This window comes from Rhipicephalus microplus, chromosome 2 (genome assembly GCF_043290135.1).
Source record: "Rhipicephalus microplus isolate Deutch F79 chromosome 2, USDA_Rmic, whole genome shotgun sequence".
NCBI classification, from domain to species: Eukaryota; Metazoa; Arthropoda; class Arachnida; order Ixodida; family Ixodidae; genus Rhipicephalus; species Rhipicephalus microplus.
In genome coordinates, this window is record NC_134701.1 from 206,173,560 (window position 1) to 206,199,561 (window position 26,002).

General features: G+C 45.6%; 1 protein-coding gene across 1 annotated transcript in view; it reads left to right on the plus strand.

Annotated features, from left to right (window-relative positions):
• Positions 1 to 26,002, plus strand: part of LOC119170470 (uncharacterized) — a 110,503-nt gene that overhangs the window by 74,103 nt on the left and 10,398 nt on the right. The window contains exons 17-22 of the mRNA XM_037421645.2: positions 2,950 to 3,074; positions 4,387 to 4,493; positions 9,390 to 9,549; positions 13,868 to 14,282; positions 17,726 to 17,896; positions 25,264 to 25,444. Of these exons, the coding sequence (XP_037277542.2) occupies positions 2,950 to 3,074; positions 4,387 to 4,493; positions 9,390 to 9,549; positions 13,868 to 14,282; positions 17,726 to 17,896; positions 25,264 to 25,444 (1,159 nt within the window). The remainder of the gene's footprint in view (positions 1 to 2,949; positions 3,075 to 4,386; positions 4,494 to 9,389; positions 9,550 to 13,867; positions 14,283 to 17,725; positions 17,897 to 25,263; positions 25,445 to 26,002) is intronic.

Sequence of the window (26,002 nt, forward strand, 5' to 3'; positions counted from 1 at the left end):
AAAGCAGAGGTATAAGAGCCACAAGTTTATCAGCCAATTACTGCTGATAAGTCCTTTTAAAGAAATCGTCAATTGCCAACTACTTCTTTGCTATATGTGCCTTCAACACAGAGCTCTCTATACCAGTTAGAAGCATCACGGTTTACCATGCATGTCAAACATTTGTTTACTAGCAAAGCCCTTTTTCTCGAAGACCAAAGGCATTTATTTTTCATTTTTAGACTGTTAGGAATATATAAGAATGCTAGTTTTTAAATAGTAATGAGAAAGTAGAAGATATTTTCTGGTATGAAACCACAAAAAGTATGAATTAACCAAATGATGGAGTTGGAATTAAAGGCTTTTAAATAAATTGAAAGATTAGAGGGCCAACCAAAAAGTTGAATTTTATTTGAAATAAATAAAATTATGAATTATCGGAGCTTGAATTATCGCAAGCCTTCTGTATAAAATATGCTGTGTTTAGGTGTTATACAAACGGTTCTCCCAGCCACCGCAGATGATACGAATGCGCGATTGACCTCTGCACGTGAACGGCGCAATGCGACTTGTCTGAGGGAGGAAGGGCCATCCACACTTGGACTCAAAGAGAGCGAATGAGGCAAAAAACCACTGGAATTTTCGTCGTTCCACCACCTTAGTGGCCAGAAAACCACGCCTCGAAGTCGATGCAAAAACATTGGTCTGAGACCAATTTTTCCGCCACGCTATAGCAAATCACGCTTTTGCTTCACGACTTTGTACACCGGCTGCAGTAGCTCTCAAACCACGTGATGCAAATCAGCCGCAAATTCAACATGGCGGCAAGGGTGCCGGCGGTGGTTAGCGTTGGCGCAAATCGAAGTACCCGCGCAGCGTGACGAAGATCATGGCCTTGATAAGGATGCATTCACCGAAAGCCTGGTTTGGATTACGATCGTTGTGAACATCAGAAGTAGAAAAAGGTGCAGAAGCAGCCAGTTGGCATGCCGTACACATGTCTTGATTTTGCACTGCCGGCTGAATTCATTGCCGCGGCTGCTGGCGCGTCCGTTTGTGACGTTTCTTTTGGCGTATCTACCGAATGAACATTTGTACAGGTGCAAACTGTTCCTGTTCAGTGGTCTGCATGCATAACTAGACCTCGGTATGAATTTTAATGCTCAGGAAATGGGCAAAATGAGGTGAATTCTTAAGCGGCGAAAGCAGCAGCGGCAGGGTGTGTACGAGGGGCAGAACGAATGTGAACATTTTCGACGAGCGCTAACGTGGTTTTGCGGCTGCTCTGGCATTTTCGCTTAAATTCTCCAGTGTGCATTCTGCAGGACGTATTTTTTCTATGTCGGCATTGCGCGGCACGTTTTTTTGCCCGCTTATGCGCAAAGCGAGTGAATTTTCAATAAGTTCTGCCACTTTTCCTCCCTTTGATACCAAATGTGAACGCGCTTTAAGCGCCAGCAGCATGAGCGAGAAAACGGCGGCACTTTATTTAGGGGCGGTGAAAGCAAGAAAGTTCAAAAGAACATAATGATTTTTTTTTTCCAGGAAAAAGTAGTTACGCCAATAAAGTTCTTGTTCATCTTCATTATAAGGTTTAACTTGTTTTTGGTTCATACGAGTTCAGGATAATACGAATATTTTGCGTACTCCTTTCGAATTCATATCATCGAGATTCTGCTGTCACATTGTGTAAGTCAGGCCACGGCCTGCTGAGAATGTTTCAATTCCAAGGACATTAGGGCTGCACGCTGGATGCGTGACTCTTCCGAGGACTTTGAACGATGAAAAATTTTATAAAGACACTTTTGTCCTACATTCAAAAAGTGTTGCAGGAACCCTTTGAAGGGACCACTTGAAGTAAGGGCATTTTTGTTGGCCGATGGCATAAAACAATTTTTTACGGCGAGTGTCTCGATTTCAGAAGTTGTAGGTTGGCAGGTATGTGCTACAATTAGGTGCCCGTACTTTCGTTGGGCAGCAGCATGTCTCGCCTGTTGTCACTGAAAAGACAAACACATCGAAAGATGAAAGCAGATGCAGAGTGCAAAAAGCATGTTATTGATGTTTGACTTGCCATTAGGGGGTCCTTGTTCAGTTAATTTTTTTCTCTCAATACGATTTGGCATTTAATTCAGAAACTACTACAGTAAAAGCTCGTTAATTTGATCTCGAAGGGAACTGTAATATTGTTTGATATAAGCAAAGTTGAATTTAGTGGGCAGGTGCTAAAATGCACATTGCGCCACCCTGCGCGGCCATGAACTCAAAGAAGCCACCTCTGGACTCGTCATCTCGAACTACGCACTGCGGTAGATTATTTCATTGATTAAGTTCATGGAGCCTTTAACAGTGAACAGAATTATTTTATCAGTCAATGATACGCCAGAAACAAACACCAGCATGCAGTCATATAAGGAGTGAGCTAGCCTTAGTGTCGAAATGTATGACTCTATTTATGCTCCAAAACACATTTATTTACAATAGAGATTAAGCAATCAAAATTAAAACAGTCATTTTCATTTGCTTGCTTTCTTTTTATCGTGACCCCATCAACTTAGTTTGTTGCTTGCCCTAGAGCTCCAGTGCAGCATCTGAAATTTCATCTGCTGAGGAATGCTGTTTTGTTGTTTTGCATATACGGTAAATTTAGTTTAGATTGGTTTTGCAACATGTTGTGACTAGTCTGTGCCGACTTCTTCGCGCAACGACGAAAACTGGAGGTTTTCAGTTCGAAATAAGTTCCAGGGACACTGACCTTTTCAAATTATCTGGAGTTATCTCCCATAAAAACGCATAGGGCTGTGTTGGGACCAGGACGTCACTTCAAATTAACGAGCTTTTACTGTATATAATTATTAACCTCATATCTTTGGAATTGTCGTTTGTGCTGTTGTATTTGCACTTTTCTCTGTTCCAGAATTTGTGTATGTTTCAGAAGTTTGTGGTGTGCAAAGTTTGTTATTTTTTCAGAGTGACATGGCCTCCTTCATTGACGATGGGTCAGTGTCAGAAAAGAGCTCTTCAGAATCAGATGGCAATGATGCTGTCATTTGTTTGGATGATGATGAGGGACCCAAGACAAGATCACAGAGGAGGTTCGTGGTTATTTATTTTATTTCATTGTACTGTATTTACTCGCATAATCCTCACACTTTTATTTGGCGGAAAACCGATGCAAAGTTGGGGGGTGCGAGAATTACGCGGGAAAAACTTTCCACGAGAACGTACAGAGAGAAAAAGAAAACGAAGTGGCCACAAATCGTGATTCTTACACCACCAACTAACAGCAAGCTTTGAAAAGTACTAAATAAAACTTACCTTAACGATAAAAGTGCAGGTTCAACACAAGGCAAAACTTATTTGAGACACAAAAAGTGCGAGCAAATAGTCGGGAATGCGTGACGCACCATACACAAAGCTTGTGGGCGTTGCGGGCGTAGCGGTAGCGTTCCTCGCTCAATGGAAGCACTCAAAAGGTAAGCGTAGGACGTCAGTATTGGGCTGATGGCCATTTAACAGAATCTTCCGCAGTTTTCTTCTGAAAAAATAAAGTTTACCATCAATTCCACTTTGGTACGCACATGGCAGGCCCAACTCGTCTTGGTGGCTTTCAGCTGCCGTCACCAGTAGCGAACAGAAAACTCGTAGACTCAGAAGGGCCTTCCGGCGGCCCTGTTGCCGTTGCGTAGTGCATGATCTATCACTTTCGACTTGAAATCAGCCGTGTAGCACCAGCATCGCGTCATAACGTGGCAAGATTACCGTCACAAGGTATAAAACGCCACAACGCACACTTGCCTGTTTGGCCTGGCTTGGATTGGATTTTCGTGTGATAATAGTACGCTTGATGCTTAAGAGACGACGCCAGACGGCGCACGCTATCATCATCAGTGGTTGTAACAAGCAGACGACATTATTGCGGCAGTTTCGGGGGTGTGATAATTACTCGAGGAAAAAAAGAAATCGCATTTTTGTTGGGCGATGTGAGGGTGCGAGAATTATGCGAGTGCGAGGATTACGCGAGTAAATACGGTATTTGTTTATATATTTTTTTTTCATTTCTGCCAGTCTCTTCCAGAGACCATAGCAGGGGATGGGCTTGCAGGTTGAACTTGCAGGTGGAACATGTAGGTACAAGAATACACGAGTGTCACATAGGAATTCAGCTTAGTGTCAGTCACCAAAAAAGGTGTACAATGGAAGTTTGCTAATAATTAGGAATGAAAATGAAATCTAAATTTTATGAACAACACGCCTGGATGCACGAAGCCATGTTCCTTTAAAACTGGAGCAGATTATCACCAAGGTACTACATGGAGGATGTACGTGCGTAAAACAAGGTGGTGCATAGGGCTAAACTTGTACATACACAAATGTGATTTCACAGGGACACAATGTTTTGTGCAGGGCAAAAAAGAAGGACGACAGTGACCGGGATGAGAAAAAGGAAAATGACAAAGGTGACAAAAGCAGTGATGACGAAGTTATATCAACATGGCAGACAAGAAGCCGAGGTTCGTTTTCTCCACGACCACAGTGTTTTCTGTGTAGTACGTCTTAACAGAGTGGTGGTTAATTACTGCCACTATAGGTTGTGTCCTGTGTTTTCAGTTTGCCTCGCAAAGTGTTTCCCCACATTGCAGTGCTGAGCTTTGATTTTCGCTTGACTCTGTCAGCACTTACACGAGGATTAGATTTAGGAGATTGCCCTGGCTTATGAAGAAAAATAAAAACCACTCGCAGCTACGTGAACTAAGTCGAGGGCCCTAGCTATGGCCTTGTATGGTGTTCTGACTAAATGAAAAAAAAAAAAAAAAAACACAGTTTTACTGCAAGGGCGAAGCAATGAATGCAATAGCAACAATTTGGAATGTTATACGAAGAAAGGCTAGCTGCTGACCCTTTTGAATCAATCACATGCAACTCAACCAAACACTGGGAATAAAGCCACTGCAGGGAACGAAGCAATTTTTATCCTGTCTGTTCTGTCAATGTAAAATAAGCAATAGGAGCTGCGCAAGTGTACAAGCAGTCTCCTGATATCTGTCTAGATAGCGCATGTACCACCGCTTACAACCACGCCCTTACGAGCAAAGTTTGCAGTTACTGCTCTAACAGTACCGCCCCCTCCCTCCCTCACCACCCCATGATGCTCCTTCACCCAACACAGGGCGGACGGAGCGTTTCCTTCCTGCTTCACGAGCCATCGACTGCAGGCCTCGCATGCTGAGTGATGTTATTGCGTGCACCCTTCATACAGCTCGGATGGCCGATTTGTTTCATCTCTTCTTCAACCACATCTGTCCCCAGCGCTTGCAAGCTTGTGTTCATATAGAACATACAATCCATGGGGTGATTTTGTCGATTCAAACTTCATACGAAACATGACAGCCAAAACGATAACCTACCAAGAGTGGCCATATGATTGCTGTCACAATAAAATTGCTAGTGCCTGTTGCATTGTGTGTGTTAGACCTTTGCAATGTGTTCAGGAAATGCTAAATGTTCTGTGTCGGACAGGTTCATATTGCTACGTGCCAGTGTATGGAGACGAAGAAGAAAACAGGCGCGAGCTAATCTCTGTGGCTGGCGTTGCTCGCTTAACCGGCTGTAAATACATCTCTGACTACTCCTCCGAGTCGGTCTCCTTCTCGTAACATATTTGGTGGAGATGCTGGGTCCTACATCGACGTTTTTGACCTCAGTGGCCGTCCGTTGGGGAAAGCTGCTGGTACGACTCACCGCATTAACACTGGTAATGAGCATCCTATTCATAGGCGTCCATATCGGGTGTCGGCAGCCGAGCATCACATTATCCAAAGTGAGGTTGACAAAATGCTCGCCAAGGACATCATTGAGCCATCCTGCAGTCCTTCGGCTTCTTCTGTAGTGCTGGTCCGCAAGAAAGACGGTGCATGGCGTTTCTGCGTCGATTATCGACACCTCAACAAAATTACAAAAAAAAGATGTGTACCCTCTGCCACGAATAGATGATGCGCTTGATTACCTCTATGGGTCCCACTATTTTTCCTCCATAGACCTCATAGACCTTTGTTCCGGCTACTGGCAGATAGAGGTAGATGAAATGGACCGTGAATAGACGGCATTCATCACCCCTTATGGCCTATATCAGTTCAAGGTCATGCCTTTCAGCCTTTGTAACGCTCCAGCCACCTTCAAAAGAATGATGGACTCCCTGCTAGGAGGACTCAAATGGTCCGCATGTTTGTGCTACTTGGATGACGTCATCGTCTTTTCACCAACATTTGAAACTCATATAGAGCGCCTCTCAGCCATCTTACGCATCTTCCGTCGTGTTGGCCTGCAGCTCAACTCGTCCAAATGCCACTTTGGACGGCATCAAATCACAGTACTTGGCATTTAGTAGACGCCAACGGTGTATAACCGGACCCGGCAAAAATCAGCGCCGTCAAAAACTTTCCTGTACCACGATCTGCGAAGGATGTACGCAGCTTTATAGGACTATGTTCCTACTTCTGACGCTTCGTGAAAAATTTTGCGCACATAGCGAGGCCGCTTACGCAGCTCCTCAAGAAAGACGTCCCGTTTTCATGGGGCTCCGAAAAAGCTTTTGCGTTCTCGACTCTCATCGCTCTTCTCACTACTCCTCCGATTCTGGCACACTTCAACCCTGCTGCCCCAACGGAAATCTGTACAGATGCAAGTGGACATGGCATTGGTGCAGTGCTGGCTCATACACAACATGTCCATGATTGCGTTATTGCATATGCCAGCCGCCTCCTATCCGCACCTGAACGTAACTATTCGATCACAGAGCGTGAGTGCTTGGCTCTTGTATGGGCGGTGGCGAAATTCCGACCTTATCTATACGGACGCCCACTTTCGGTAGTTATCGACCACCACGCGTTCTGCTGGCTCAACTCTCTGAAAGATCCACCAGGCCGCCTTGGTCGCTGGGCTTTGCGCCTGCAAGAGTTTTCATATTCGGTTGTCTACAAATCGGGCCATCTACACCATGATGCCGATTGCCTCTCCCGGTACCCTGTCGACGATCCTGATGACACTGACGAGCCCACAGAGAACTCTATCTTGTCAGTGTCCGACTTCCTTAACATTGGGGAAGAACAGAAGCGTGATCCAGTGCTGCTTGACATCATCAGCCGCACGGAATCCTCCCCAAATGATGCTTCCGTCTGCTACATTGTCATTCAAAAAGGTTTGCTATACCACCACAATTTCCGACCAGACGGGCCTGACCTTCTAATTGTTTGCCTAAGCATTTGCGCCGCTGTGTTCTCATCGAACTTCACGACGCTCCCACGGCAGGACACCTTGGCATATCCCGCACGTACGAGCGCATCCGGCACCGTTTCTTCTGGCTAGGCCTTGCTCGCTCGGTACGCCGATACGTCGCCACGTGCGACCTATGCCAACGTCGTAAAACACCGTCGCTGCTACCCGCTGGCCATTTTCAACCAATTGACATACCCGCGGAACCATTTTACCGTGTTGGGTTAGACCTGCTTGGTCTTTTTCCCACATCAACATTGGGAAGGAAATGGATAGCCTTGATTACGGACTACGCTACACGCTACGCTGTTACGGGACGTTATATTGATTCACGGTGCTCCGAGACAACTCCTCACAGACCGTGGCCGTACATTTCTATCCCAAGTCATCGCCGACATTCTGCGTTCTTGTTCCACGCTACACACACTGACATCCGCTTACCACCCTCAAACAAACGGCCTCACAGAATGATTTAACCGTACTCGTAACCATAAGAAATATGCTCGCTATGTACGTGTCGTCCGAACACCGCGACTGGGCCTTGCCTTACCCTATGCAACTTTCGCGTATAATTCATTCCGTCACGACACAGCGGGCTTTTCCCCGTTCTACTTATTGTACGGAAGAGAGCCGACTTTACCACTGGACACAGTCATCTCAGCTAACACCTCGTCCACCAGCGAGTATGCCCGCGACTCGATTGCGCGTGCCAATCATGCCCGTCAGCTTGCTCGCGCTCAACTGATGGCGTCGCAAACCAACCAATGCCATTGGTACGATGTGGAACATAGAGATGTACATTTCACTCCCAGTACCGTCGTTTTACTCTGGTCCCCTCTTCGTCGGCTAGGCCTATCAGAAAAACTTTTGTCTCATACGGGACCCTACCGTATATTGCGTCAAGTAACACCTATCACCTACGAGATCAGCCACATCGATCCATCATCATCTTCTGTGTGGTCCATTGATATTGTACCTGTATCGCGGTTCAAGCCCTACAAGAATGTGTCAGATAACGACCTTTAAAACATCGGGACGGCGCCTCCGCCACCGGGGGTCATGCTACGTGCCAGTGCATGGAGACGAAGAAGAAGACGGGCGCGAGCTAATCTCTGTGGCTGGCGCTGCTCGCTTAACCGGCTGTAAATACATATCTGACCACCCCTCCGAGTCAATCTCCTTCTCGTAACAATATATTTGACTGTTTCAAGATTTTAGTAGCGTTCTTGTTCACTTTAATTTTTTGAGCGTTTTTGCCGTTCATGCACAGCAGTGGTTTTCTGTCCCACAGTGTCTTTGCCATATGGGTACATTTTTAAGCCTCCGCGTGAAATTTCGTGTCCTAATGACAATGCATGCTCACCGGGAGATGCTGCCACCTCCTGGAACTTACAGAAAGGATTGGAAATAATAGTGCTACCTTTTTGTGCAGATAATCGGAACTTATTTCTAGCATGAGTGCATTACGTGGTCGGCAGTGACGCCAATGAGCAATGCCCTTTCGTGGTTTCATTGCAACAGGAGCACACAAAGCTTGATTTTATTCTTTATTGGCACTTCCTTGCAGAGGCAGTGGAAGTTAATATCGATCTTTATTCGCTCTGCTTGTCTATCACGGGTACTCACGGTGTATTCTTGCTCTCCTTAATTACCGAGCTCACTCTGCCCAAGGCAGCTGCATGCAAAAAAGGTGCTGCGTGTTTTCCCCAACACAACTCATCAGTGCAAAAGACAAACACATGCATTTTATGTGCACAGACTGCGATAAGGTGCTGTGCACAAACTCGTCTTTCAGAGAATACCATGTTCTGAAATACTGAACATTGTGCAGTGATAAATGATAGAGACAACAAAGTATCGTTCCTGAATTTTTTCCAAACTTTATGAATTTGTGCATTAAAAAACACTATAAAATAATTTGGTGGTTTTACGAAATTTTTTTAGAAAAATTCGACACTGCAGGGCTAAAATGGTGCTTCATCTGCTCAATCACATTATTATTATTATTATTTTATTTTGCAGTACCCCAAACTTGTCCTCTCTTATGACTTTGTAACCATTCCGCAGTGCATTCTGTACTTCCAAAGACGTCGAGCTAGTAAGGTGGAGTTGGACAATTTTGATGTCCTCCTGTACAGGTAATCCAGATGAACGGCCGCCCACACCACCGAAGCAAGAGAAGAAGGAATGGTGGGACCAGTACGTTTCTGAAGAAGACATGGAGAAGCTGCAGATTAGTGGGAAAATGAGTCTGCTGTACAATATCCTCCAGGAATGCGATGCCATTGGTGACAAAGTGTGAGTGTCTCCACTCGTTGTGCTTTGTTGACGCTTGTTTGTGCCAGTTAATCTGAACCGCTGACTGTACCTATTCGTGCAGTAAAAATACTCTGTGGTGTACACGTATTCTGAAGGAGTACGGCCACCAGCGTGGGTCCGGTCTTAGCGAGCCGCAGGGCACGCGTTAACCGTCGCCGTGGCGAGAACACGATACTGCTCAAAGTCGCAACACTTTATTGTGGCAACACCAAACGCAGTACAGCCCATTGCAAAAGGCGCGGCGGGAAAGCAAATAGGCTTATCCACGCCACGGGCACAAAAGTACTACACAGGGTGCCATGAGCACGTCTCCGCAGTAAAAGTGATCCACGGAGACACCGGGACCAAGGCCGGTTGCTCGAGCGAGGGCAAAGGCGCTCGCGTTGGCTTCGGAGGGAGACGGGTCGGCGTAGCCAGGCCACGCACTAGGACACCGTACCGCCCTTCGGCCGTGAGTACGCAGCGGGGCAACAAAAGGTGAGCGTTCGCCTCGGGCGTGAGGCGCCGGCAGCGAGGTCCGACGAGCCCCGAGCGACGGGAGTCGACGGACGGAAAAAATTGCGTGGCTCACCGTTTGCTGTCCCGGAGAGTATCTGTCCGCTCCTGACGCAGCGCGCGAAAACCTCTCGGGAGGCTCCACGCGCAGCGCCACAGTCAACCTCCGCTTCCGGGTGAGGGAGTTAAACGTCACTCCGCTCTCTCAGCGCAGCAGACAGCAAAGGAGGGCAGACATGTCGGGACATGAGAACGGCAGAAAAGGCGGGAAAGCCCGCGCAAAGGCAGTGGGCTAGCCTCGGTTCCCACATCTCGCATAATAAACACGTACCCAGCTCGTTCAGGGAAGGCATTTTGATATTTGGAAAGTCCGCATGTATTGCTTGCCGTGAATCAAAGTTGTCAGGCCTTTGGGGGCTGAAGGCCTGGAAGGTGCTACTTGCTGGGAATGGAGGAAATGCGTATTTACTGGGACGTTCAGTTATCAAATGCACTTTTCAGTCATTACAGTTTTTTTTTGCAATCTGGTTCTTTCGTAACCCACAGCATTTACCCAAGACACTATTAAAGTATCACTCCACTTTTCTATAACTTCTTATTTTATGCCATTGTGATTAATAATAATAGTCAAACCCCTTTATAGGAGGCATGCTCCAGACAGCAATTCTTGTCTCTTACATGAGGTGTCTCTTATAAGCAGGGTACCTCGTGTGCATTTTCCTATCAACCTGTATTTTATTGTAGGTGCATGGGTGTCTCTTATACCCATTTGTCTCTTATATAGGTGTCTCTTATAAAGGGGTACGACTGTAATAATAATAATTGGGGGTTTTACGTGTCGGAACCTAATAAGGTTATGAGACAAGCCATTCCTGGAGAGCTCCAAGATTATGTTAACCACCCAAGGTTCTCTAACATGCACATAAATTGAAGCACACGGGTGTGGCCACCATGGTCGAAAGTCTAACTTCCGCCCATCTTGGGGTGTTAATGCAATTGAATCACTTTATAAGAGACATGTATCTGGGAATATGTTTTGTCCCTTATGCTATGAGGTGACTCTCATAAACAGCTTTTTACTTCTTCAATGTCTAATCAATTGTTACTTCAATGCTGGGCACAGTGGGGTGTTGTATACAGTTGTCCCTTAAACCAGTGTCTCTTAAAGGGCTCCAACAGGCTCCAACTTTTGTTTACACCGCCCAAAGAAGCTCTGCAATTATTCGTAGAGTAGACCGTAGTGATCACGTTTTCTGAATATTACAGCATTGGGCGCCGTGTAGAGCTCCACTTCGAGAAACAATTCTTGCGCTCCTTTCTTGCACCTGACCAATCCTCCTGTCACACGCAGTGATGCAAAGTCACCAATTGGTGATGACTTAGCACGCAGCTCGTCGATTGCTCTAAACCAGTCACGACCTGTGAGAGAGAAGGGTGGCGAGGCCGCATGAAAATTTGAAACCAGCTGGAGCCGATGTTCTGATCCCTGTAACTTCCTTAATGTAGAACGTATTCGCGAAATTCTTGCGGCAGCATGTTCACAAAGCAGAAGTGCAGATATTTCTCTTTATAACAATTTTTGGATCTCGGGGGTTGTTTGCTGGCCCTTTAAAAGAGGTTCAACTGTATGATGAACGATTAAAGGATTAATCGTTGGAAAGTGTCCCACAAAGCAATTTACCATCATTGTTCATTTTTCGTTTGTACTCAGTTTAATTGACTTAACCTTTCTTATTATAATCAACTTTCAGGCAGTGACAAGAGTGAAATCATACTAGATCGTACTGAAATCATACTAAAATCGTACTTGAACACCTTAAGAGCGGCAATCGTGATGCCGTGGCAGTGCCTAGTGGACAAGCTGGAGCAGCTGTTTGGTGTCGAGTGTTTTCTCGAGAACCAAGTGATGACACCACGTCTAAGATGAGCGCTTCCTCTCGCTTCCCCCACATTGCATACACATTACATCATTCAGCTAGCCACAGCAAGTGAACTCTCCGTAAATTCATGTGCTGCGTATTTTTTTCTCATTGTACATGGACAAACTGTATTAGTAAAAAATGATTGCTTGGGGGTTATTTTCATTCGACAAGCACTTGTTCGACGGCGCAGGTTACATTTAGCACCAACGCTTTCATTTTAGTTTAAAATCTTGACAAAATTTTATTCACTATTCCTAAAATGAAGTTATATGTTGTCGATTTAGATTTGTGGGTTTAACGTCCCAAAACCACCATATGATTATGAGAGACGCGGTAGTGGAGGGCTCCGGAAATTTCGACCACCTGGTGTTCTTTAACGTGCACCCAAATCTGTATATGTTGTCGATATGTACGTAATAATGGAACGTCTATACAACTTTGAGACATGTAGTTTGTTATATTCATGGACACGATGGTTTGATTTTATTGAAGAAAGACGCATGACGTGGATATCCGTGGGGATGTTAAGAGGGACTTAAATTACTTTACTTTATGGTTATTTTTATTAAATGGATATTATTATGCGAAACGAGGCTTGACTGTTCATGCACGATGGTGATAATCTTTGGGCTTGTGATGCAGTGCTGCACCAGTGGGAGCAACAATGTCTCTGTTATAAGCTTGAGTTAATACTTGAGCACTACAAATATTTGAATGAATAATAACGTATTCAAATTTGCTTCATTTTGAGTTTAAAATATAGGAAATTTTGAAGTGATCGAAATGAACGTATCGATGCATATAGTTTGCATGCAACCCTTTTGTAAAGGTTGTTTCACTGCCAATAGCCAGAGGTACTGTACCTTGAATATACCTTTCCCGGGAAAATCTGCCACAAAGCCCCACTTCAAGGTCAGTTTAACACATGCCCACACATCAATTCATCTTTTTCCAGGTATACAAACATGTGATACCAGCTTATATGCTCTAAGTATAGTAAATATAAATATGTAGCACATTTTAAGAGCTGGCTTCTTTTAAGCTCGCGCCCAGTCCGGCGGCCGCCGGCGTGTACACCAGTATTGCCATTGCACACTTCTGCGGCCGCGGCTCTGGTCACCTTTCCGGTGATTGCAACAGTGCTCACTAAATGGCGTGCCGCCACCCAAGGCATCAGTTCTCGAAGACCTGCATGCTCGCTTCCTTGCCGCCACATCCACTTCATTCTCGTTGCATCATAAGCACAACCTCATTGCCTGCTCTCAACCTCATTGAAAAACTCCTGATAGCTCCACGTCTGCCATTTATGAGCATCAGGCACTCGACTCACGGTAGCGGGCTGTTGGTTAACGTGCCGATCGACGTGGCCAACACTGCGCAGTGGCAGCGGCAGAACGTGCCCAACAACGCTGCCTTTGTCGTACCCCTCTTGCGCCAGCTTGTCATTGAGCCTTTTTACAGAAATGGTCTATCGCAAGAAACTCCCCGTGCACCCCCAAGCAAGCTCCTCTAGCATTATTCATTTTGTGGATATGCCGGCGATTTTTTTCAGGTTATTACTTTTATTCTACTGTCCGAAACTCAAATTTTGTTATTATTGAAAGTTTCTTCTTTTTCTTTGAACCAAAAAGAATTATATTTGCACATGCCTTGTTTCAATTTAAAAAATATTGTGCAGGTTAATTGGGTCATGATAAGGATGCTCATTTTTTTATAAAATACAATTTATACTGTTCTATTCGAAATGATTCTAACCAAATCGCTATTCACTTCAAACCTAAAACTTACTATTTGCACAAGCTTAGCCTGCAATTCTAAACTCTAAAATAAAGTGCTATTAGTCTTCATTTAGGCAGCATTGCAGGCCATTTCTCATGCAGGTTACTGTTCAGCCAAAGCCTGCTGACTCTCGACATGGTGGAGAGGCTACTGGAACATTGTGATGAACGAGCGGCTGCTGTGGATCCCGATACGGCCCTTGTGGATCCCACAGATCCGTTGCGTGACTGTCACAACACGTGGGTGCGGGGCATCGACTACTTCCGCATGGATGGCTCAACATCAGTGGACTTGCGTGCGCGCTGGATCGAAATGTTCAACGACGAAGACAACCCTCGCGGCCGCCTGTTCCTCATCTCAACAAAGGCGGGCTCACTGGGGACCAACCTCGTCGGTGCCAACCGTGTGGTGCTCATGGATGCCTCATGGAACCCCACACACGACATTCAGGCCATCTTCCGGGTGTATAGATTTGGCCAGAAGAAACCCGTCTTCATCTACCGCATGCTTGCACAGGTGGATACATATTCCTTCCTGCTGCGGGATGAAGAAACAGCTTTAGTCTACTGTTACCACGTGGACAGCAGATATATTGCATTTCTCTATTGTAACACATATTTCTAGTGGAATAAGATAGTTCCGATAGAATAGAGCAACTTCCCGTGGGAATCCAGTACAACGCACAAATGTGCATCTAATTTGTACAGCTTCGACGGGCAGCTTATTGCACTGATTTATTGCGTTCAAGATAAATTAATTGCGACAAAGGCACCTTTAGGCAGCTGTCGACATTACTGTGGTGGGTTGTTGCAGAGCAGTGAATCGTACGTCTGAGAGTAGAGATAATCATCTTCGTAAATCGTCCGGTGGTTTTAAGAGTATGACCAGCGAAACAGTCAATGAGAAGCATGTCTTATGACAATTCAGTTCTGTTTGGCTGCTTCTTGATCTCAGTAGTGCTGCAGGATCACTTGTTTTGGTTTAGTTGATGTCTGCTGACCAGCACAAAGACACGCAGACATGCAATGCAGGTGCTAATAGCGACTTAAATAGCATGCGCATAATTTGAAGGAACACATGAGCATGCATCTTACCGCACATTGCAAAACCTGTACATGTTCCCTCCAAGACGCGAAATCGCGGGTAGGGGTAAAAAAAAAAAAATTGCACGTTCAACGTTTCAAGCGTTTTATGTCAAAGGAAAGAGTCGTGGTCGTGTAAGTCACATGTCTGTTGTTTTGTTTGTCCCAGGTGCTTGTTTTCGTTAATTCGTTCGACTGTTATTTCTAAGTAGCACTCTCTGTAGTATGCAGGATGCGACTGTTGCTGCTTTGGGAGTAAAAAATATACAGTAATACCTCGTTAACACGAAGTTGTAAACACCAGGGAAAATTTTGAGGTAAGTGGATTTTTCAGATAATCAAAGTTGCGCTAATTGCCGGGAAGAACGAGTGTTTTTCAGAAATATCACTGCTACCTACCGACTCTTCAGCGGCAGTTTCAAATCTTTCTTCTCGTGCAGGATTTAAAAGAGAAAAAAAAAACATACAAGAGACTTTAATTGGCTGGGTATTGCTGCACTGCCATTTTATTTAGGAGATAAAAACTGCCTAATGCTCCTCTGCTTTGTGGTCGTACTCGGGCCTAGGGAGGCGTTTTCCAGCGGCTTGACGCATCGCATCAGTCGATCTTCTCCGCCGCTGCTCTCGACCTTATTTCGAAGCAAGTGCAGAAAATTTCTCATCTCGGAAGGTGTCGGCATCTCCCGAGGTGGTTTGTCATCGCCGTTTTTTCCGCCGTCTCCTACGTTAGTGGCTGTTGAAACGGTTTCGGCGTCCATAATTTCTCCGGTCACTGCTACATCCTGATCACACAGCACGTACTCCAGAAAAGTCACGCCATTTTTGGCGGCACTGTTTCCTGTAAGCTTGATAACCTTTTGACAAAGTTCCTCATAGTCTTTGAAGTCACCTGTCTCTGCTTCTGGCAAACTGGCGGCACATGAAAACCCAGCGTTTGCAAAGCAATCAGCGATAGCTGCTGCACGAACTTGCTACCAAGCGCTGCTGAAAAAGTGTACTGCTTCCAGCAAGTCAATTTTGTATCCTTTGCCAGTTTCGTAATGCAACAAAACTTTGTGAAGAAGGCTCTTTCAGTAGATTTTTCGGGCCACTTTAATGACATTTTTGTCTATTGGCTGCAGCACAGACGTCATATTTGCAGGCAGAAACTCTACTGTTACTGCCTCCAAATTCTCTATTTTGCCATGGCCTGGGCGGTTGTCGACGATGAACAGGGATTCTCTGTTTTTCTTGGCCATCTCGTTATAACTAGCGTGAATATACTCTTTGAAAAGAGTAGCAGTCATTTACGCTGCTCTATTTTTCTTATAGATAACGCCATTCGGCAGTCATGCATTTCTAAAGCACCTAGGCTTTAGAGCCTTGCCAATTATGAGTAACGGCAGCTTCTCTTCACCTGCAGCATTTGCCCCGAATAGGACAGTGCCCCTGTTCTTCCATTGTTTCACTCCCGAGCACACTCCACCCTTCGGTTTGAAGGTATGGCTCGGTAACATTCTATAAAAAAAAAAGTGCTGCCTCGGCAAGGTTGAAAATGTCGCTGTCAGAGTAACTCTCACGCTACTCCGTGAGTCGGCTGCTGCGCCAATAACCTGCAGTGCTTGCGTCGACAGTGTCGTTCTCGTCGTGCTCTGACTTGGACACCACACTTTTTTTTTTTGAAGCAGTCAGGCCAGCCGTTGCTGCAACTGAAGTCCATATGCCCCATTTGCAAGGCCAAAGCATCTGCCTTTTCCGTCATTATTGCTGTGGTGACATAGGGAAGGTTGGCCGTTCTGGCATTTCATAGCTATACCATCAACGCCGCTTCAACGTCTGGGTACTTCGACCCTCGAACCCGATACCACTGGCTGGAGAAACTCTACTGAAATCCATCCAGCACCTTCTGCTTGTTTTTAGTACCGTAGAAAGTGTTAACAAAGAGATGCCGAATTCCTGTGCGATGCTCGGTTTTGTTCCGCCTCCTTTCTCCACTTCCTTAATTAGGGCAATCTTTCTTTATAGCGTTAGCAGCTTTCATTGTTTTGACGCCATGCTTCCTGCATTCGTGCCAAGTTGCTGCTGCTCACAGTCAGCGAAAAATTCGTACTGCTCAATTTGCACAGACGGACAGAAATCAAGCCTCAGGGAAAGCCGCAAGCACTGCACTCACAGCCAGCAAAAAATCTGTACCTTGTGGTTTGCGCAGATGAACAAAAATCACACCTCAGGGGAAATCATGTGCACTACACATAGCTAATGAGACAAACCATGCCAAGCGTGGGCTGAGGACTTCCATGCCCAGTGCATGTGTCGCATGACCTGCCACAGGGTTGCTTGACAAAGTTGACATATCGCTGGGACTTTTGCGCACTTCGCGTTCGCGAGTAGCATATGTAGTGACAGGCAGGACTGAATAAGAAAAAAAAAAGACACTTAAGGCATGGCAGCATCACGCGATTCTTGTGGAATGGTCCGATAGCGGAATTTTCGTTCCACACCCAGTCAAAATTCTGAGTTATCCACAATCCGACCCAGAAATACTTTGAGAAAGGGAAGTATATACATGGAACGTGTAGGAAAATGTTCGGTTCTGCGATTTATTTCGACTTAGCTGATTTTTTGAGTTATGTGAGTTAATGAGGTATTACTGTATTTCTTATTGACTTTCCAGTGAAGTTGCTACTTGTTAGTAGAGCTTGAATCTTTGTATTTATGTCTTCTCAGTACACGGTGACAATCAATCACGCCTCTGTGCTTTAGTATATCTGGGCAGCTTGGTGCAATATTGCTTGAAGGCTTTCTTGTTTTATTGTTAATTATTAATGGTGATGTGTCACACAATTTCGTTCAGCACGTGCTCTGACCTTATGGCTACGCTCCTGTCATTTTGTCCAGGGAACAATGGAGGAGAAGATCTACGATCGCCAGGTGACCAAGCAGTCCCTGTCGTGCCGCGTCGTGGATGAGCAGCAGATAGAGCGCCACTTCAATGCGGCCGACCTTCTAGAGCTCTACAATTTTACTCCAGACAGCAAAAGCAATAGACCTACACCCATGGTGCCTAAGGTATGTGCCTAGTTAACACGTGTTAGGAAACGAAAATAAGAGGTGCAGCTCTGCGGGATTACCTTACCATCTTGTGGAAGAATGTAAAAATGTTCTAAAAACCGGGTGAGTTCCTCATTCTAAATGGTTTACTTTGACTTGACTCAGCCAAATATAACAAACTTACACAGACATTTCACCACTTATATAGATGGCGTACTCATTGTACACTGACCCCTAAATGAGTGGGGGCCCCCCAGTCCACTGTTAGCCTCGTAAGTCCCCGTAAACATCTGCTAGGGGGCCAAGGTAGTTGTTGCACATTGATGTGTCGTGACGGATGAACCATGATTTTAGGAATTTCTTTTTGCCGCACTTTTGTTCCCGAGCCAGTGTCACCGCATTGTTGAAGTCAATGGTATGTCCTGTTGTCCAGCAGTGTTCAATGAGCTTCGTCTCATAACGCAAGGCATGGATGGCTTTGGTGACGTCCCCTTTGTGCTCGTCTAGCAAACACTTTTTTGAGTACTGCTAATTGTTTTCTTCATCAGATTCTGGTTCCCGCTACTTTTTGCCCAAGGGATGAATGGGCTGTCTCTAACTTGTCGCTCCACGTGAGGGTGTTATGGTTGCCATTTCTTATCAACGTATCATGCATTGCTAGGAAAATGACAAACACTGCTTGTAGTTCAGTGCTGACTACTGCCAAACAATAGTGTTAACAATCTTTGGGGAGCCTTTCTTTTTTTTCTAGGGGTGCGGTGATATTTGAATTTTTGAATACTTTTTGAATTGTGCTTGCTATTCAATTCGATTGGCACCGGAATATTTCTACTCGAAATATTTGAAATTCCCGAAGACGAATACAGTCATATGTCCGATTGACAGTAGCCCGTTCAGATTTTCAATATGCTTCTCCACATCACACTCTTGTATTATGGCAAAGCTGGCTCTCAGGCTCTGCAGCACTCAATAATATTGACACGAGAAAAAGCTAGTTCCAACGTGAAGTTTATAAATTTGGCAGAGATGGGGGCTCAATTAATGCTGTTTCAAACCTGAAAATTTGGGCCGGAAGTTCGAAAAATCAGATGCTGAAGATTTTTAGCATTTGAAATTTCAGATTTTATATATTGATGTCTACGTGACAGATTAGCAACTCCGGACTCAAAGAAAGCACAGCCCCGTCCACCACTACAGTTAGGCTTCCACAGAAGCGGGAAGAAGAGGAGAAGCTGAGAAAATGGCATCTTTGCCTTTCAGGTGTAAAGTGTTGTCTCCAACACCTTGGTTGCAACAAATTATGTGCATAAATACAATTCAGCGTGTGCATTGCCTCATTCTTGATAAGACAACTATGAAACACCACCCCTCCAGCACTTCGTCAACCTAGCTTAAGGAAACACTTTCATATTGCCATCTTAAAGAATACACTTAGGAATCCTCTTTTTTTTGCGCTTTCACTTTGAAGTATTTGGGAATATTCAAAAAATGTTCTATGCTATTTCATTTGCACTGGCACTTCAATTTTCGAAGTCGCCTCGCATCCAAAATTTTGCTACAGTATAAGCTCGTTACAACGGATCTGCTTACAACAGTCATACAGATACTAAATACCAATTGGCATCGTTACGCCAACCTCCCTATTGATTGTGCTTCAGTAACTACGAATTCTAGTGCAGCAGACATTTGGATATACAGTCGAACCCGGGTATATTGAACTCGCCAAAAAAATGTTTATTAGTTCGATATATGGCATGATTCGATATAGGCCCGGTATAGGTTTTGACACAAAGGCACATAACAAACTAGAATAAAAGTACTTTATTAATATGGTCGCTTACTTGCGTGCCCTACTGTGGAACAAAATAGTCCCGGATTATTTTCTGTGTCAATGACTTCGCTGCCTGCGACAGCACACACGCCTCCACGCTGTCCAACGAGTCGGAGCAGCTGAGGCCGCAACCTTCCACATTCAAGCAATAGCGCCAGACCAACGCAAGTGCACTAATCACTTTGGAGGATGTAGGCAATGGGCCGTCGTCGATTTCCATATTGCTGTCGCTTTGGCTCGTGGTCGGCACGACGTCTGCAATGTAACCCTCATCCTGTAATTGGCCCATGATGGGGACATCATCGTCCGCACTGACGAACTCGTCGAATGTCGATCCATCGATAGCACCCGGGAACTCTGCCAGTTCGTTTCAAACTTCGGCGGAAACACCTGCGGTGTGATCAGTGCTGTCAGAATTTGGGGTGTCATCACCAGGCATGCAAAAGCCGGCATGCCTAAAGCAGTTCTGGATCGTCTCCTCCTTGACATCTGCCCACCATCTACTCAACATAGAAATAGCTCCGAGCAAGTCGATCTTAAGCTCCCTGCTGACACGAAGGTTCTGCAGCAGCCTCTCCACAAGGCGCTTCTGATAGCCGGCTTTCATTGCGCGTATAACGCCTTGATCCAGTGGTTGCAGTACAGGCTTAGTGTTCGAGGGCAAAAAACGCAGCTCGATGTTGGTGAAGGTCGTACTACAGTGGTGCGATGAACAATTGTTCGCGAGCAGGCACACCTTGCGATTTTTGTCTACGAAATCATCATTCCACGACGATAGTCATCTGCTGAAAAGCTCCCCGGTCATCCACGCTTTTGAGCTTTGTTTGCCTTGCCGCTGCTTGTCTTGTCGCCAAGACACGCAAGTGTCTTGTTTGGCAACATTTGCCAAAATAGAGCGGTTTCATCCGCATTGAAGATATCTTGAGCTCTATATCTTGCTGCGATATCTCGCCAGTTTTCCTCGAGCCATTTTTCTACGCTGTCCAGGTCCGCTGCTCTGCTTTCACCTGTAACAGCGTTGCCAACTATGTCATGCCGTTCTTTGAACCACTGAAGCCAGCCTGAAGCGCCTTGGAAATCATTCCTGCCAAGCAGAAAAGCAAAGTCCTTGGCTTTCTGCTCGATCATAGGGCCGGAAATCGGGATGTTTCGCGACCGAACGTCCACAAACCACTTGTAAACGGCCGCTTCAACATCTTCGTACAGAGCAACGCGTACACGTCGGGCGCCACGAGCACCTGGCCTTTTGTCCAACTTGGCCCTGATGTCTGCCTTGTTCTTCAGGATAGTACTCAAGGTGCTTCTTGGAATTTTGTACGCGGCGGCGACGTCTGACTTCTTTTCACCGCGCTCAAACCGATTGATGATTTCGAGTTTCGCGGCGAACGGCAAATTTTGCCTCTTTGCGCAAGCCATGATGACAGCGCGCCAATACAGTTCACAGAGCACCAACAGGCAATACCAGAGACCATGCTGAATCGGCAGCAGCAGGCATACAAGCATAAAGAAAGAAAAAATGGCGCTCACTTCTACCGCCTCCGCACCTCGGAAAAAGCACAACGGCCTCTGATTGGCTGTAAGCGGTGCGAGCGGGCCAGGATAATTTCTTGGAGGGGGGTATTCGCCCGCGCACAACCGGGTCTAACCAACTTTTTCTAGAGTGGCGCCGGCAGTTTTCTCTGCCACCGCGAGGGAAAGCCAACTTGCTGGGGTACTTTTGAGGCTCATGGAGTTTGATATATCAGTTGTTGCTATTTTCGTTCGATAAAACAGTAACTTTTGCTGTATATTCTCAATGTAAACTTACCGTGTTTAGGAATTATTCGATATACGGGATAATTTGATATGAACGGGTTCGATATAGTCGGGCTCGACTGTAATCAGGAGCGTAGCCAGGGGGTGGCACACCGAAGGCACGTGCCCCCCCTCAAAATTTTTGTTGCCGTAGCATAGAGAGCGAAATATGACCATATTAAGAAGGTGCCCCTTCCAAAATCAAGATGTTTCCATCACCCCTCCCCCCCCTAAAAATTCCTCGCTATGCGCCTGTATATAATTGACTAAAATTTAAGGCCAGCAAGGTGGTCGGGACTCTTTTACGGCGAACTTTTCTCCCACGGACATCACAAATTCAATAACTTCCAGACTTCAAAGGTCACTTGGCTTGCTTTCGGTACAGGAACAGCGCGCTGGGGATATTCATGTACCGATTTAAGAACAAAGGCTGCCGATATCCAGTCTGATCAGTTATGCCTATCTATGGCGACAAAAAATCGTTTTGGTACAGTATATCTAGTACACTATAGTTTTGACACACTACGCCACTGCCATCACTCTCCTCAAAATATTCATTCATAGTTCTGAGGAGCCAGTGGGCGATGTTATTCATTGCTTTCGATGGAGCGCATTACGGCTTCTTTGCTGTCGCATGTCCGCTAGCGCGATGGTCTTGCCCACTAAGTTCGGAGCGAGTTAGGTCTAGCCAGAACTTTGAGCAGAAAGCTCGGTTGCAATGTGTGTGACTGCGGTGTCCGATGTTTCAAAGTGTGTCAAACTCGATTGCGAGTGTTAAGAGTTTTTTTGCATTGGTATTTGTCACAAGGTTCCAAATGCTGATAAGCAACACCGTTAACAGCGGATCTAACGAGAACGCTATTACAGTAGGTCCGAGGATGTGCGTCTGCGATATTCGTGACAAGTGTGGCGCGCTTTCGTAATCTGCCAATTGAATGATTGAACTTTTTCTTGCAGCAGCCTTAACTAAATGCGACCTAAGAACACAAAACGAGTGTGGAAATGTCACTAAGTAGTGCGATTTTTGATGGTTGTGCTGTTCAGGAGCTATAACTTTTTTGAAAAAATTGTTTTTGTTTATGTTTGTGCGTCGTCCACAATGATTTTAGTTACCTCGGCAGGCACAACGATTTTTTACAGCACTTATGCGTAATTTCCAGCTTGTAGTTTCATTTATAAGAAACTGGTTTTCAGTGTGAAGATACAGTAGAATCTCGATGATACGATTATGGTTGATGCGAATTTCGTGATGATACAAATTTTAAGGTTGTTTTGGATGGACTACATTATATAAAACACACCGTGATTCATTGCTATACGAATGATTTCCCCAGCCACCGCAGATGATACGAATGTGCGATTGACCGCTGCATGCCAGCGGCACAACGCGGCAGAAATGCCGCGAGGCCGTGGCGAAAAAAATTGGTCTGAGACCAATTTTCCCCCCACACGATAGCATAGTATCACCTTGTCTCTTCACGGTTTTGACTTCATCGGCTGCTGCATTTCTTAAACCACGTGATGTCAACAACCAACTGCAAATCAACATGGTGGCGAAGGCATCGGCAGTCAGTCGCGTCAGCGCTATCGTGAACTACTTGCGCGGCACGTCAAAGCTCATGGCCTTGACAAGGACACGGTCGTCGAGAGGCTGGTTTGGATTACGATCGCTGATAACACCGGAAGTAAAAGGTGCAGCAGCAGTGAGTCGGCTTGCCTGAGCGTGCCTTGCTTTTGCATTGCCGGCTGAATCTGTCGCCGCCGCTGTGCCCGCTCGTGTCATTTCGGCTGGCGTGTCTTCCGAAATAATGTTAGTAAAGGTGTAAACTGTTTCTTTTCAGTGCCTTATATGCATAATTATAACTCCGTACGAACTTCAGTGCTCAGGAAAAGGGAAAAATGGTTTGAATTCTCAAGCGGCGGCGGCGAGGGTGGCGGAACGAATGTGAACGTTTTCAGTGGGTGCGAACGTGGTTTTCCTGTGGCGCTGGCATTTTTGCTTGAATTTTTCTATGCGAATTCTCCAGGACTTTTTTTTTCGTCGACTTCGCGGCGCGGTTTTCCGGCTGCTTAAGCAAGGAAGCGAGTGCATTTCCAATGAGTTTGGCCGTGTTCACTTGCTCTGATGTCAACTGCGAATGCGCTGCGCCAGCAGCATGAGTGAGGAAACTGTAGCACTTAATTAGGAGACTGTGAAAGCAGGAAAGTTCAAAAGAACATCTCAGACTTTTTTTCGGCAAGGTGTAGTAGCCAATGAATTTCTTGTTCATCATATTTATCAGCTTTAAGTTGTTTTTAGTTCCTACGAATTCAGGCTGATACGAATTTTTCGCGCGCTTCTTTCGAACTCGTATCTTTGAAATTCCACTGTATTTTGAAATCAGATAGAAAAATGGCTACTCAAACTGAAAATGTGATGTTCCAAAAATCAATCAAAATCCGTTTATCACTTGTAAATCTCCGGTTATAACAGATTGAGCCTGTGTTTACACAGAAGTCTGTTGCAACAGTGCTTTGATTTTACATGCTCCTTTTACAACGTTCCGAAATCGGCTTGTGGGAATTGAGGCCGGCCCGCTGCCTTTGCGCGGGTTTTGCCGCCTCGTTTCTCCGTTCTCATGTCCCGACATGTCTCCCCTCCTCCGCTGTCTGCTGCGCTGGGAGAGCGGAGTGACGTTTAATCCCCTCACCCGGTAGCGGATGTTGTCCGTGGCGCCGCGCGCGGAGTCTCCCGAGAGGCTTTGCGCGCGCGCCTCGGAAGGAGAGAGAGGTCTCTCCGAGGACGACATGGGGGTATGCACGCTTTTCTTTTTCGTCCGTCAGCTCCCTGTGGGGCTTGTTGGGACTTCGCCAACAGTGTCTTGCGCCCGCGGCGAACGCTTACCTTATGTCACCCCCCCCCCCTCCCCTTCTGAACGCTAGGCCAAAGAGTGGTGCGGATTCCTAGTGCATGGCCTGGCTACGCCGACCCGTATCTCTTTGAAGCCAACGCGAGCGCCTTTGCCCTCACTCGAGCAACCGGGCCTTGGTCCCGGTGTCTCCGTGGATCACCTTTACCGTGGAGACGTGCTCGTGGCACCCTGTGTAGTACTTGTATGCCCGTGGCGTAGATAAGCCTATTTGCTTTCCCGCCGCGCCTTTGCAACGGGCTGTACAGCATTTGGTGTTGCCACAGACAATAAAGTGTTGCGACTATGAGCAGTATCGTGTTCTCGCCACGGTGATGGTCAAGGCGTGCCCTGCGGCTCGCTAAGACCGGGCCCACGCTAGTGGCCGTACTCCTTCGGAATACGTGTTACTACAGTCTTCACTATGTAGGTCTGTTCTAATGAGGTTATAGTGTATTTGCACAGCTCTACTTTTCTCCTACAAGATTCAACTGCACAGATCAGTAGAAAACTTTAGAGGAAGGTCTCACCTACAAAGTAAGGAGTTTTATTCTTCGTCCTCAAACTTCTCGTTTACGATTAAATTTCTCGTTTACGATCACATTCACAAAAGTTTATTTAACTAAATGCACTCGACATTTCGTGGTTTGTGTCCAGCACTGCAGGACATGAACCCCAGAAAAAAAAAAAAAAAAATGCCACTGGGATGCCTGCCCCACAAATCAGTATCATTTATTCTCAAAAATGTTCTCTATACATATAGCCCTATTCTGTGCCCAGTAAAGTGTTTACAGTTACACTTTCCATGTGGCTTTGTGTTTAATATATTTAATTTCTTCACTTTTCTCTCTCTCTTTCTCTCAATTTTAAAGGACCGGCTCCTGGCGGAGCTGCTGATTCGCAACAAGGACTGGATTGTATCCTACCACGAGCACGACTCCTTACTCCAGAACATCACTTCTGAAGAACTCACGGAAGAGGAGCGCATGCTTGCGTGGGAAGAGTACAGGGTTGAGCGCGAGGGACGAATCAACCCCAACATTTCCGACTTGCGTAAGTTTGCAGCTATGTGACGCGAGGCATTTCGAATCTTGTCGCTTCGAAGCATTAGGTTTTATTTTATAATTTTTTAAGGGAATCCCATCTCCGCAAATAGTAGACTAACAAAACCTTATTATGTCGATCCTCATAAACTGAAAAGATTTGGTAAGTTAGGTTTGTTCTCTGGATCTGAGAAACATGTATTATTTTAAGTGTCTCTTAACAGAAAGGGAAAAAGAAAAAGCCTTTCTTTTAATTTCATTGGCTAATGCTATTTTTTCATTGAGCGAAAACCATACAGAACTTTATGCAATACACAAGTATGAAATGGAGTAAACGGTTAAAAAATGGAGGGTTTTGCATAGCAACACCTTTTAATGAGGGAAAGAAGTGTAAATTTAACAGTTCATTTTTTTTGTTAGGCACTACGTTAAGAAGAACTAATGGACAATGATGCCAAGAAAAGCATAGGGGACGTTATTAGAAGTAATTGTGATGTAAATGTGAAAAAAAAAAAGTGGACGAAAAGATAACTTGCCACGGGCAGGAATCGAATAAAGCGTCCGATGC